We start from the raw sequence: 14877 nt of genomic DNA, 5'->3' as shown, positions 1-14877 counted from the left end.
TACGCCATTTCAGTGGCTGTTGTAAAATTATATTTAATTACTTTTTTTTAATATAAACACATGACAATATCAGACATATTTTAATGATTCTCAAGAACACACATTCAGCATGCTTCCTGGAAGATCAGATACAGGTCTGACATGAGCTTCGTTTCCCTTTTTGAAATTTATTATAAAAGTCAAAAGTAAACATTATGGTCACACCAAAAACAGGTGAGATGGCATCTTGGACACACTGAAATTAAGACGGGCGCCTCGACAGGGTGGGGGGAGGGAGGGGGGGTCACACCTCATGAAGAGAGTTCAGTTCAAAAGTGTGCAGGATACCAGAAGAAGAGCAGCTCTTACTGGTGACATCTGAAGTCTACAGCCCCCTCCTCTGCCTATACAGCACCTTCACGTTAGACAGGGTTTCCCCCTCAATATGTTCTTACCACGTCTGATACTGCTAGCCCCACCCATTCTCTCTCAGTAATCAGTATACACTGCGTTTCTAGGGAATCCAGATTCATCTCAAGCAGAACATTTGGCCTGCGTCAAAAAATGGTATTTTTCCAAGTGGAGGACAATCATCCCTCAAAATCTCTCTCTCCCAGTGGTTGGATTAGAGTCTGGAGACTTCCCGTTGCTCACATCTCTCTCTCTGTCAGTGGTTGGATTTGAGTCTGGGGACTTCCCGTTGCTCACATCTCTCTCTCTCCCTGTCAGTGGTTGGATTTGGGGAGCCTGTAGACCCCGGCTGACACGATGAGCTGGTGGTCGCGCACCTTCCTCTCCAGGAAGGCCTGCAGCTCGCTGACGTCCATCTCGGTGAGGACGGGCCCAGTGGCCCCGAACATGCGCAGCATGGAGTGGATGCGCTCCAGGGTCATGCTCTCCAGGTTGGTCAGCATGGCTTGGATGTAGGCCCAGAACAGCTGAGACGGAACCACACAGACACACAGGTCGTTCACAGCAGAAACGCTCACTCATCAAACCTACGAACTCGAACCATTTTAGCGTAAAATGGGTCCGCTCTAAAGAGAAGACCTGGAGGTATGCATGTTTTACATGGACATTCAGTTCAAGCACTGCTCTTATTGGTTAAAATGTAAACACCATGCTACATACACAAGAAACATGGTCTTAAAATGACCAATAACCAAAGGCTCCAGTAAAAGTGTGAAATCCCTTTAAAATCTCAAATGAATAAAATAGGCTTAATGTCACAGTATCTGTTTTGGTCGGTTGTTTGTGTATAAAATAAATAGTAAAAATGGACTGGGTCTTTAAAACGGTCCAGTGGGTTATAATATCATCAGTGCTGCAGAGCATAAATGAAACAATATAAAATTGGCATCGATATTCCAGTAATGGGCTTTGTGCGCACCCCTGATAGACTGTGTGTGTGGACGTGCACACCCCTGATAGACTCAACCTGTGTGAGCACGTGCACACCCCTGATAGACTCAACCTGTGTGAGGACGTGCACGCCCCTGATAGACTGTGTGTGAGGACGTGCACGCCCCTGATAGATCGTGTGTGAGGACGTGCACACCCCTGATAGACTGTGTGTGAGGACGTGCACGCCCCTGATAGACTGTGTGTGAGGACGTGCACGCCCCTGATAGACCGTGTGTGAGGACGTGCACGCCCCTGATAGACTGTGTGTGAGGACGTGCACGCCCCTGATAGACCGTGTGTGAGGACGTGCACGCCCCTGATAGACCGTGTGTGAGGACGCACGCGCACCTGCAGCTTCTCCTCTCTCTGCTCGGACTGGGTGGTGGTGTTGGAGTCGCCCTCCTCGTCGCTGTCGATCAGAAGCACCCCCCGCTCCGGCCGCTCCCGCAGCGCGCCCGTCTCCAGGACCGAGTAGCGCCCCCCCGCATCCTCCCGCAGCACCCCCTGCTGCTGCCACAGAGCCAGCTTCCTCCGCACCACCTCCTGGGGCACCCCTAGCACCCCACTCAGCTCCTCCAGCGACCAGGAGCCTGCAGAAAGGGGGGGGGGGGCAGGGGGGGGGACAGACAGGGGAGAGACGTGACACACTTAGGACAGCCTAATGGGATGAGTGCTTTTGTGCTAAATTACATTCCAGTCCGTGGCACACAAAGGGGCATTTGGATGGCCTGCAAAAAAAAAAAGGCAGACAGACAGACAAACAGGCAGAGAGACAAACAGAGACAGACAGACAGACAGGCAGAGAGACAAACAGAGACAGACAGACAGGCAGACAGACAGGCAGATAGACACACATGCAGTCAGTCAGGCAGACAGACAGACAGACAGAGAGTCAGGCAGACAGACAGACGAACAGACAGACAGATAGATAGATAGATAGATAGATAGACATACAGACAGACACGCAGACAGACAGGCAGACAGACAGGCAGGCAGACACACACACAGGCACAGAGACAGAGACAGGCACACAAACAGAGACAGACAGACACACACACAGACAGACAGACGGACAGGCAGGCAGACTCACTCTTGTCCTGAAAGTGCAGAATGATGGCAGCGTGGATGGGAGACACAGACAGGTTGGTCAGGGTTCGATCTCCCAGCTCAATGTCCAGAGTCACAGAACCCAGGTGGGGCTTCCAGCTCAGGGTCCGCATAGCCTGGGGGGGGGAGAGGAGAGTGTGAGTCAGAGAAAGAGGGGGGCACAGAGAGAGAGAGAGGGGGGACAGAAAGAGCGAGAGAGAGAGAAAGAGAGGGAGAGAAAGTGGAGTCTCTCTTAGCATTCCCTCACAGCCTAAAGCATTGTCATCAGTATGATTGATGGAGGAAAGAAGAGAGCACATCTTTCTTTCATCATGCACCTTTTCCTCTTATTTTTCCTTCTTTTCCTCTGTTCTGCTCCACTGCTGTCCTTACCCCCATCCCCTGCCTCCGCCCGCACCCCCCCAGCACCCCCCAGCACCCCCCGCACCTTCAGCTTCTCGTAGCGGTGGGTGTACGCCTCCATGGCCTGACACACCACTGGGGGGAGCTCCATCTTCTCCTCCTTCAGTGGGGGCCAGAACTCCGAGGAGAGGATCATGGCCGACAGAGCCAGGGGAGGCTGCTCCTCCTCGGGGAGACGCGCCTCCTCCTCCCGGATATTAGTGTTGATCCTCCGGGAGTCCGCCACGTCCTGCATGTGTGTGTGTGTGTGTGTGTGCGTGTGCGTGTGTGAGTACACGTGCGTGTGTTTGTGTGTGTGTGTGTGCATGTGTGAGTACACGTGCATGTGTTTGTGTGTGTGTGTATGTGCGTGTGTGTGTGTGTACACGTGCGTGTGTGAGTGTGTGCGTGACAGTTAGTGACAACAGAGATGGGACAGGGGGGAGGAGGGGGAGGTATAGCCAGAGTTTAATCGTAGTGCAAAGACACTCTACTTTCAGAACAGACATTCAGGCTGACATGCTTAGCATGGGAAATCCTGTCTCCTGCCATTGTCAAACATAAATAGTTCTGATTGGCTGCTCTGTTGTGAATATTCATAAAGGGGTGTGTCTAAGGAGTGAGAACCCAAGCGGTAGCTGGGACTGGACGGCAGGCTGACCTTCAGCATGACCTCACAGTAGTGCATGTGGGACTCCCCGAACCGCAACTTCAGCAGCTCAACGTTACGAATCTCCCTGCAGAGACAGACCCAGTTACACACTGCTTATACACACACTCACACACACACACGCATGTTCACACGCACGCACACAGTTACAAACTGTTTACACACACACATGCACCCAGTTACACACTGCTTACACACACACACACACACACGTACACAAACACAAGCCAGAGAAACACCCATTCACACTGCTTACACACACGCCAATGAAAGACATTAGGACCCTGATCACACGTTAAGGCTGCGCATAAGGCTAGGCAACGTGTCGACACTGTGTGCAGCTCTGAGTAGGCATAAGAAATACATCAAGTGTGTGAGAAACGGTAAAGATCGGCATGTAAGCAGAGCTGTAGTGTGTCAGCGGGTGGAGTCCAGGTGGGGCCGGGCACCTGGCGGTGTTGTAGTTGAGCTGGTGCAGCAGCCGGTCGGCCAGCACGGTGCGGTACTCATCGATGAAGATCTCCTTACTGCCGTATATGCTGACCAGCAGGCTGATGATGTCAGAGGAGCGGCGTTTAGAGCCCGTCTTATCTGAGAGAGCAAGAGAGGAACGAGGAGGGGGGAAGAGAGGGGAGGAGAGAGGGAAGAGAGAGGGGATGGGAATGCGAGAGAAGAGAGGGGACGGGAATGAGAGAGGAGACGAGAGGTAGAAGAGAGAGGAGAGAGGGATGAGAAAGGGGATAGGAATGAGAGAGGAGGAGAGAGGGAGAAGAGAAAGGTTTGAATTGATGAGGTTCTGTCTAGTTTCCTGTAGAGTCCTTTCCAACAACAGGGTGAGAACTGCAGTGGGCAATCAGTGGGGCGGTCAGTATGAACCTGTGAGCGCGTCTGTAGGGTCTGGGGTCCACTCCTCAGGGTCGCTGCCTTCGTCCTCGCTGTCCTGCGTCTCCAGGGTGACGGGGTCGGCGCGTGAAAGCTCATTGGCTAGGTCACTGCAGCCTTCCGCGTCCCCGGTCAGGCTGGCCACGATCTGCCGCACGGTGTCCTCCCGCGTCCTGTCGTCATGACAACACAACCACTGTTTGATCTACAGTTCATTTAGAGGGAGTCATTGTCAAATAAACACCCAGGAACTACATTTAAACCCTCTGCTTTCATTGTAAAAACACAATATGTTAAGGTTTAACAATACATAAACTCATCTTTTAACCATTACACACAAACAGATCAGCCACACACACACGCGCGCATGGACACACACACCCACACACCCACACACCCACACAAACACACCTGAGGTACTTGCGAATAGGCTGGCAGGCCACCTGCAGGATGACCATGGACGGGTCCAGCTCTCGAAGGGCCTTGATGGCCGAGATGTAGACCGTGATGATGTCAGATGTGTGCACCCCTTAAGTGTGAGGAGAACGAGGGAGGCTTTCAACAACAGCGGTTTTAAAAATGATAAAGTGGGCGAAAGTCAGGGTTAGTGTTGCATAACCAGCTGACCGTGGTGATGGTTAGGGTTAGGGTTAGGGTTAGGGTTAGACACCAGGCTGACCTGGGTGAAGGTTAGGGTTAGGGTTAGGGTTAGATCCCCGGCTGACCTGGGTGAAGGTTAGGGTTAGGGTTAGGGTTAGATCCCCGGCTGACCTGGGTGAAGGTTAGGGTTAGGGTTAGGGTTAGATCCCCGGCTGACCTGGGTGAAGGAGTCTTGTTTCAAAGGCAGACTTGAGCGAAGTGAGAAGCTGCTGTCTCTGATTGGTCCTCTCCAGACAGAACCTCAGGTCCTCGATAGCGGGCGTTGAATCTGGGAAATCTGAGAAGGGAGAGAGGAAGACTGAGAAATAGAGCTCCTGAGGCCTCTCCATCAGAAACAGACACGGCCTGCTTGTCTCGTTCACCTGCATTGCATCCAATCAAGGTTACAAATTCTCCTTAAGAGAAGCTTATAACATGAACAACTTCAATAACAAAATCTGCAGATCTGCAGGGTTCCTGTTGCATTATGGGTTACAGGTACTACAGATTTAGCTGGTGTGCTGGCTACCAGTTTGAGAATGCCAATTTAGCCTTAGTGTGGGACCCATTTCCTGCAATCTGCCTACAGCTATCTTTACAAGGTGCACAGCATCATGGGAAAACAATCAGAAATACACAAGTCATACCCCATCTGTACCCCAGTTATACCCCATCTGTACCCCAGTCATACCCCAGCTGTACCCCAGTTATACCCCAGCTGTACTTCAGTTGTACCCCAGCTATACTTCGGTTATACCCCAGCTGTACCCCAGCTGTACTCCACTCATACCCCAGCTGTACCCCAGTCATACCCCAGTCATACCCCAGCAGTACCCCAGTCATACCCCCGCTGTACCCGGTCCCCCTCACCGCGGATGATGCTGAAGAGCTCCTCGATCCTCATGTTGACGTAAATCCTGCAGAAGAACTGCTGCATGTGGCAGCGCCAGCGCTGTAGCACGCTGCCGCCGCCGCCGCCGCCAGGCGAAGCTTTCCCCGCCCCCTCCATCATGCCCCGCCCCACGCCGCCGGAGCCAGGCCCGTCCGCCATGATGCCCCGCTCCGCGCCAGCGCACGGCCCCCCCGCCTCACTCACAAACACCCGGCTCAGCCAACCCAACACCCGCTCCAGCCACTGCAGAGGGAGGGAAGGGGGGGGGGGGAGAAGGGGTAAAAGAATGAAACAAAACAACTTCACACAATTATCAGAAAAACTCATGGCTGTATTATCTATCAACCCACACCCATTCAGCTGTGTAATGTCCAGTCTAAAATTCTCCACAGTTGTAATGATGAAGTAATGATGCATGGAATCCATTGTTCGCCAGTAGCTGGTCTTGATTCCTGTAAATTGGCGCTTAAAGCAGCCAATCAGGACCCTACACTACTACAGTTACACAGCTTCAGCTCTACTTCTGTGTTACTTCCTTTTCTGCACACATGACCTTAGGTTTCTGCGTATCGTCCTTGTGTCCCTGTCGCACTGGATAAGAGCTTCTGCTGAACACATACACACACACGCACACGCACACGCACACACAGCCTGGTTTAGGGAAAAGGTGCGTGCGCAGGGAGAACACACAGCCCCTCGTACCTCCTGGAAGTCGGACAGGAAGGAGATCTCGTACTCCCCGCGGCAGCGCGACTCCATCCTCTGCGCCACCAGCCTGTGCAGGATGGAGGTCACCGCCTCGGCACTCACCCTCTCCAGCAGCTGCAGCCTGGAGCTGGAGGACCAAACACACACACACACACACACACACACGCATACACACACACATACATACACACACACACACACACACACGCACACACGCACACACGCACACACACACGCATACACACACACACATACATACGCACACACGCACACACGCACATACACACACACACACACGCACACGCACACGCATACACACACAGACAAACAGACAGACAGAGAAACAGACAGACATTCACGTAACCATTAAAGAGAAACATACAGGCTACGGCACACGTACATCCACAGATACAATGACAAAACCACATCTCCTGAACAACAAAGAATAACCGTAACTAAGGATATTTACCCACAGTGACTATAACAAAGAAACTTATTAATCAGACAGACAGACTGTAGCAGCCACACACTAACCCCTGGCCCCCTCAGTCCCTCACAGTATGTGGCTCAGTCCCCACTCCCCCCTGCACCCCCCTCTCTGGCCCTCACAGTATGTGGCTCAGCTCCTGCAGCTCCTCCAGGGCCTCCTGGCACCAGCACCGCTGCGGGGGGGTGGCGCAGCCCGGGCACAGGCCCCTGTCGGGCCCCGGGGCCGCCTCGCCGCCCCCCCCGTCGCCGCCCTCCCCCTCCCGGCTCATGTGCACGGCCAGGGTCCGGCTGTAGAACTCCAGCACCCTGTCCTGCAGCACCGCCGACGGGGAGAACAGCAGGATGGCCCGGGTGACGGAAAAGGCCCTCTCCCTCAGCCCGAGGGTCCCCGCGCCGAACAGGCCCCCCCGGCCCTCGTCCTGCCAGGCCCCCAGCCGCTCCAGCCCCCCTAGGGTAGAGAGGAGGAGGAGGAGGAGACGTTAGGGAAAGGAGCCTCTACTCCACACAGCCTGACACCTGCTATGCAGATCATTAGCCTTTAGAAGGGGGAAGACAGCAGAGAGCTGCAAATATCAAATAGCACTCAAATATCGGCACCTTTTTTTTTTTTACATTGTGTGTGTGAATAAATCAACGTGCACTCTGCCGAGGTGCCTGGACCTTGGAGCCAAAATAAACAATCTGAACTAAAAACTTGGTAACTTTCAAAACACTTACACTTCATTTCAAAATGAGTGATGGTAATTTTACATTATTATAGAGTGGTAAAGAAGGATGAGGTAATATTCACTCATTTTGCGAATGGAAGCATTTGGAGAGAAGAATTTATATTTCATCGCAATGTTTAGTAATCTTTAAAAAATTTTTTGACTGATATCTGCTGAACTGACAACTCCAAGAATCTGGCTACCTAAGAAAGGCTCCAGTCGGGCGAGGAGGGTTCGGAAGGCCTGGAGCAGGACCCTAGCCCGGTCCCTCTCCTCCAGCTCGTTTTCTGGCTGTTCCAGCCCCGCCCAGAACTCGGGCGCCACGGCCGAGGTCAGCCGCACCTGCATGGTCTCCAGCAGCCAGCCCTCCACGCACTGTCCCAGGCCTTGGCTGCAGAGCAACGCTATGGCGTGGGAGAGGGACTCCTCTGACTGAGCGGCGGAGGACATCGGGGACACCTCGGAGACAAGCACACCGACAGGACCAATTTTACCCCACAATTTACCGCTGCGCCATCCGCACCTCACACACGATGACACAGCAGAGGCACGAGCACTCAGCCGTTACCATGGATACGCTCAAAAGAGCCTTGTTATCAATGGCCACAAAGTTACCGATCAAGTAACAGATCAGAAGGAAGACGCTTCGCACTGCAGGGGTGGAAGCACATAATCTTCCATTAACCACATATTAATGCATTACTTTTTAAACTTCTTATACTTTTAGAAATTGTAACACTTTTTCCTTTGATAATTTTGAACTGACACTCATATGAAATCAGGCCATTCTATTTTTGCAGAGACATACACCATGTGCAGAGACATATAGGCCTACCATGACATTAACCAAACCAACGAGACACATTTCTGTGGATAAAGTCAGTGTATAAATACTGTCATGTAACCATAGGCGCCCTACAACAGCCTTTGCTCCTTCATCAGTAATAAAAGTAACAAAAGCACGAGTTTCATTTAGGTTTTGTTATTTGGGACATATTTATTAGCCTCTTCACTGAGGAAGACTTCAGTGAGTTTCTGGCACTAATGTGCTTTTCTCCAACAGTAGTACAGAAAGGGAAAGTTATCTATCCGCTAGGTACTTACCAACGCTGCAGTTACAGCGTCCCAGGCAGCGGGAAGCTCTCGCGGCACAACGACCGACTGTCTCGAGTTCATGCCGATTAGATAACGAACTCGCTCAAGAATGCATTGAGCGAGCTATCATTTAGCTGCTGAACAACTGATGTGGACTATGCGAATAGGTAGAAAACCATGCAGTAATGACAGTTAAATTCCGTGCACCACGGCTAAAATACTCCACACAGTCGCGCTCTTCTTTGAGTTTCTGGCGCACAGATTTTACGTCAGCTGTCAAAATGCGTCAGAGGTGTGGCGGAAGTTCAAGCTGTATGTGGCGGTAACATATTGTAGACAGTTGTCACAGAAACGAAGTGAACTGAAGTTAAGTAGATCTTTTGTTGAAATGCATGGCGTAAGAAACGACGGAGTAAACGGAGAGCAGGATAGATAACAACATCTGAACGGTTCCTACAAATACTGAACCGTGGTTGAGAGCAGAGTCTCCCGGGAGTGGAGGGAAGAGGTCGGCAACATGTCCCAGCAAGGAGCCGCGATGCAGACCTACAACAATGAACTAGTGAAGTGTAAGTGATGGTGAAGAAATGTAAGCTAATATTTTTTAATTGTACAATTTAGCATTTTTTCTAGTAGTTAACACGGCTAACGTTTTCCGATTTCTCATGCCTAGGTTTGTTACAACATCGGCTTTCTGGATAAAGTTGGCAACTACAAGTAGCTAACAAACTGATTTAACTGAAACCGACACAGTTGTTATAGCTACACCCAGCGAGCTCGGCAGATTACAGGAAACCGTTGTAACTAGCAGCTCACTTAGATTTAGGTAGCAAGCATTTAATGACCGACAGTTGTAGCTACCTACCTTCTTACCTACCTGGAATAGTGGTGTCTTATTCCTACGGAATTCCAAACACAGAACGTCCTCAATATTTGGACCATTTGGGCAAAAGGTTACCTGTGTATAAATAAGATGTCATGTTACATGTAATTCCCTTCATCATCATTTCCTGTTACCCAGGCACTTTAGGTTAAAATGTAATGCTCCGGCATTTCTGGGCATGAACTGTACAGTATTTTGAATTCTCTGTGATCCGTTCATATTTGACTGCCGTAGCCAGACTGGGAGACCGCTTCATCTGATTAACTCAGAACGATTACGCGCGCTAAATATACTCTCTCTGGGCTATTCACGTCTTAAACAGTGTCTCCACCTTTCTGTTGTGCTCTGAAAGCACGCATTGATGTCCAGACATTTCTTTGTCCTTTATTTTTATTTGGCACAAACGAAACTGTTCTTCATCAGTACTGCAGTGCACGTTAGAGCTGTTCCCACTGCTGACAGCCCAGAATTGAGAGTCCAGATTTCAATCCCTCCATAAATCAATCAGATGTCAAGGTTATAGAAACGTATTGGGCCTCATTCGCGAAACACGTGTGCGATCACATTTGATCGTAAAATGTTGAAGAATTTTTTTCTTCTTATCTGCATTTCTTCACGACTATTGAATTGTGCTATTCACATGAACAGAATTGCGCATAAGATTTACGAACAGCCAGCATTCATCATCTCATACACCTGGGCTATGCAGAATAAGAAAGGTCTACACATGTTTAATGAATCCCATGTTGGTTTTTCATTGTAGCATTTTGAAGAACAAAAGTAAGAATAGTTTAAGAACAGTTTCGTGTTTTTATTTTACTGTTTCTTGGTTACCAGGTTGATTATAGGACTGCGTATTAAAACGGCAGTGTTCGTTCATAGATACTTATCTGTTCAATGAGATGGTTCACACCAACGTTTTTTAAATAGAATAGCAACTTATTTGGTCATTGAGTAGAGTTCTCAGCCTTATCAGCGGTGTCCTGTTTGGTGTTCAAGCATTTTTCACTGCTGAATGAATAAAAATTAGAATGTGTGCAACCTGGTGGCATCTCACCTTTCAAAACGTCAGGTATATCTTCTCATTGGAGCATATGAGCATTGAAAAGGCCAAGTCACCATCTCACAGAATGTTAATAGATCTACAGGCCCATGATGAAAAAAACCAATGAAATCAGCTCTGGGAATACCCCCTTTGAAGTGTGTGTGCACGCGCGTGCTTATATGTATGTGTCTGTTTGTGCATATATGTATGTATGTGTTTATGTATGTGTGCGCGTGGTTATATGTATGTCTGTTTGTGCATATGTGTATGTATGTGTTTATGTGCGCGCGTGCTTATATGATGTATGTGTCTGTTTGTGCACATGTGTATGTATGTGTTTATGTATGTGTGTGCGTGCTTATATGATGTATGTGTCTGTTTGTGCATATGTGTGTGTGTTTATGTATGTGCGCATGCTTATATGTATGTATGTTTGTGCATATGTGTATGTATGTGTTTATGTGCGCGCATGTTTGTATGATGTATGTGTCTGTTTGTGCATATGTGTATGTATGTGTGCGCGTGCTTATATGTATGTGTGTGTTTGTGCATATGTATGTATGTGTCTGTTTGTGCATATATATGTATGTATGTGTGTGTGTGTGTGTGTGCGCATACGTTTGCACACTGCCGTCTTACAAACCTGAGCCGCATACCCATGGGAAATATCCACATACAATAATGCTCTGAACAGCAGAAAAGCCATCAAGTTCTTGACACACAAGGTTTAAATCAAGGAGGGACCCAGGACTGGTGCAGAATCTTAATGCGGTCCTTTACAATGCAGTTTCCCAGCGATGACTTCAAAATGTGTCCCATGTTAGGGTGCAAAGCCTTGCTCTCGATAATGCAGTGTAGAGAGGGTGAGCAGTAATCGGGTGTTACTGTAGCTTGAATTAGAGGTGCGATGCAATTAGAGTAACCAGTGCGGGACACTGCAGTGAGTTTCTGGCTTAGTATCAGGGCTACAGATGCAGGTCTTTAAGAATCTTCCTGGAGGTGAAATTCCAAGCGTGCAGCAGCCGGGTTCATATGATGTGTGACCTCAGAAAGGGAGATTACATTAAGGGGAGACTGGGGCTCTGTCACACCGTAGCCCCCGTTCATCCGTCACACACAGGAATAACCTGAGTCAGCAGAGGCCAAGAGGAACGCTCACACACTTACACGCGCCCACACACACACACACACACACTCAGTCACTCTACCATAGTACACCTGCAGACACACACACACACTCATGCTGACATGTAAAATCTTGTGACACACACACACACACACTCACTCAGTTACTATCATAATACACCTGCACACACGCACACATACACACACACACACACACAGTGACCGTGTCATGTGACTCCATACGGCAGGTCTGGAGGAGCTCTGCTCCAAGCGGGAGGAGCTGAACCGGCAGATCCAGAAGGAGGAGGAGGAGAAGTCGCGGCTGCAGCAGGAGATGGGGCTCCTGACGGAGAAGCTGAACCGCGTCAGCGAGAGCCTGGCCCGCCGGACCTCCGCCCGCGCCGAATTCGACCGCACCATCGCCGAGACCGAGGCCGCCTACATGAAGGTTATCCTTCCTGACTGCGCGAGCCCTGAACCAAACACCCTACTGAACCCTGCTCTGCATTTCACACACACTGAACCAAACAACTTACTGAACACTGCATTTCACACACACACACACACACACACTGAACCCTACAGCCATCTACAGTGCATTTCACACACACACACACACACTGAACCCTACAGCCATCTACAGTGCATTTCACACACACACACACACACACACACACACTGAACCCTACAGCCTACTAAACCCTGCATTTCACACACACACACACACACTGAACCCTACAGCCATCTACAGTGCATTTCACACACACACACACACACACACACACTGAACCCTACAGCCATCTGCAGTGCATTTCACACACACACACACACTCAACCCTAAATCCACAGAGGTAGAGAGGTAGCGTACACAGAGTCTCCTGTAGTAAGAGGCCATCTGTACATCATTACACTGATTTGTGTGGTGACTCAGCTCAGCCATGTGGGCAACCTCCTCCAGCGGGAACTAAAGAGACGGCAAACAGACGCTCTTCCAAGTCTCCAATTTAAAAACCACACCCCTGGCACTGACCACTTCAATCATTACCCTCTCTGCCTCTGAGTCTTACTCCATCACCTCCACCATGCCTGTAGTGCCCTGTGGCAGTCTTAACCCTTTAGTTTCCCATGGCACACCACTGGGTTAAAAGTCTGTCACATGACCTGAGGATAAGAGTTGCTTAGCGGTTCCCTGAGGGATCCATCCACTTCCTGTTTGTGTCTTTTTTTACGCCGCTTGAAACCAGCTGAAATCTGCCTTTTCTCTCGCAGATCCTGGAGAGCTCTCAGACTCTGCTGAGTGTGTTGAAGAGAGAGGCGGGGAACTTGAGCAAAGCAGCGGACCTGTGAAGAGAATGAGACAGGATCTCTCACTCTGACCTGTGAAGAGAATGAGACAGGATCTCTCACTCTGACCTGTGAAGAGAATGAGACAGGATCTCTCACTCTGACCTGTGAAGAGACTAAGACGGGATCTCTCACTCTGACTCACTCTGACCTGTGAAGAGAATAAGACAGGATCTCTCTCTCGGACTTGTGAAGAGAATAAGACAGGATCTCTCTCTCGGACTTGTGAAGAGATAATGAGAATAAGACAGGATCTCTAAACACAGTTTTTACCCAGTGAATAGACTGACGGCCTGTGTCACACACAGATGCACACATCCCCCCAATATTATCCTGTCTTGTTCCATTATCTACCCAATTATTCGACACCAGGAACATACCATACAGTTGCCTGTATGTCTCCTGTATGAATGTGAGAATGTTTTATGCACAAGAAACCTCAAGGTCTGTCTGTGGATTCCTTTTGTACAAAGTAAAATAATTTAACGCTGCGTGTTACAAATTAAAAGTGATTTTCTAAATCATTTCATATTCTGTTTGCTTTAGGGTGCTCTGAACATGTATGGGGAAATGGGCGTTATAGAGATGAGGGTAATCTGTTGAATGTCTCACAATCGATCATTGTGACCTTACCATTGAGTCACATTACCCTACAGTCAGCCTTGCCGTGTGCACATCAATACAAAGCTCTCATCCTGCAAAGTGTGTCAATCACTCAGAAGCATGTGCTTAATCACAGGTGCTACTGCAATGCACAGCATTGCCACCAGGGGGTGAAAGACCAAACACAAACACGTTCTAGGCTTCAACCATTTATTTTCTTTTCATGAACTGTGTCTTTGTTTTCTGACTGAAATCATTTCCGAGTATAAATTATACAGTTAGTACATCTCTGATGCTGAAGATTGAAAGACATAAAGGAAGTAAAGAGTAAAAAAATGACATGTTGCTATCTTTACATACACATGAAGCTACTGTTTCTATTCTCACGTGAACAGACAGAAGGGTGGGCTGAAGGCAGAAAAAGATGTTTTATTCACCAACGCATCTCCCGGCCTATCGTAGACCAAGGCTGATCGCCCGGGCCAATCACAGGTTAGCGGGCACCATTTTTATTGATGAACGCATCGCATAAATGCCTCGACTCCGTCGCTACATAATGGCTGCAAATGGACGCCGTTGTCAGGGGGCGAGAGTCCTGGGGCATCGACGGCAGGTCCCCATTCAGGATCCGTTCCTCAGAGGCGTCAGCCGCGCGCCGGTGGAACGTCGCCGTGCCGACTGGCGCGCCAGGGAGCCCCGTCTCGCGGGCAGTGACACCGCTGGCTCGCGCCAGTTTAATTAGCTGTAATTAACGAACTGTAATCCAGATCCCCTCCCCCTCGGGAAATCGAAAGCGTACGCGGAGTGTGGGCGGGCGCTCTGGGGAGAGCCGTCCGCGCTCCGCCGAGCTCGGGCGCTTACCGCCACCGGAGCGTCTCAAACGCAGGAGCGAAGGCACGCGAGAGAGAGAGAGGGGGAGGAGCC

The 14877-nt window shown here is 49.7% G+C and overlaps 2 protein-coding genes across 4 annotated transcripts; one reads left to right on the top strand and one right to left on the bottom strand.

Annotated features, from left to right (window-relative positions):
* Positions 1 to 63: 63 nt before the first annotated feature.
* Positions 64 to 9256, bottom strand: anapc2 (anaphase promoting complex subunit 2). 2 transcript variants are annotated; one of them, XM_035391319.1, is made up of 15 exons: positions 8963 to 9256; positions 8062 to 8317; positions 7272 to 7599; positions 6657 to 6789; positions 5933 to 6197; positions 5241 to 5360; positions 4835 to 4952; positions 4418 to 4596; positions 3991 to 4132; positions 3533 to 3608; positions 2918 to 3121; positions 2474 to 2606; positions 1732 to 1973; positions 711 to 917; positions 64 to 652 (listed from the first exon to the last, which is right to left on the bottom strand). In XM_035391319.1, the coding sequence occupies exons 1-15, from the start codon at positions 9032 to 9034 to the stop codon at positions 647 to 649; spliced, it is 2481 nt and encodes an 826-aa protein (XP_035247210.1). In that variant the 5' UTR covers positions 9035 to 9256; the 3' UTR covers positions 64 to 646. The 2 variants fall into 2 exon arrangements, with proteins under 2 accessions (XP_035247210.1, XP_035247209.1); XM_035391318.1 differs by having other exon boundaries at positions 64 to 917.
* Positions 9251 to 13874, top strand: ssna1 (Sjogren syndrome nuclear autoantigen 1). 2 transcript variants are annotated; one of them, XM_035391321.1, is made up of 3 exons: positions 9251 to 9542; positions 12255 to 12454; positions 13276 to 13874. In XM_035391321.1, exons 1-3 carry the CDS (start codon positions 9530 to 9532, stop codon positions 13351 to 13353), a joined length of 291 nt encoding a protein of 96 aa, XP_035247212.1. In that variant the 5' UTR covers positions 9251 to 9529; the 3' UTR covers positions 13354 to 13874. The 2 variants fall into 2 exon arrangements, with proteins under 2 accessions (XP_035247212.1, XP_035247211.1); XM_035391320.1 differs by having other exon boundaries at positions 9259 to 9522.
* The last annotated feature ends 1003 nt before the right edge of the window (positions 13875 to 14877 follow it).

Source organism: Anguilla anguilla, chromosome 14, assembly GCF_013347855.1.
Source record: "Anguilla anguilla isolate fAngAng1 chromosome 14, fAngAng1.pri, whole genome shotgun sequence".
Lineage (NCBI taxonomy): Eukaryota > Metazoa > Chordata > Actinopteri > Anguilliformes > Anguillidae > Anguilla > Anguilla anguilla.
This window is presented reverse-complemented; position numbering and strand designations above follow the sequence as displayed.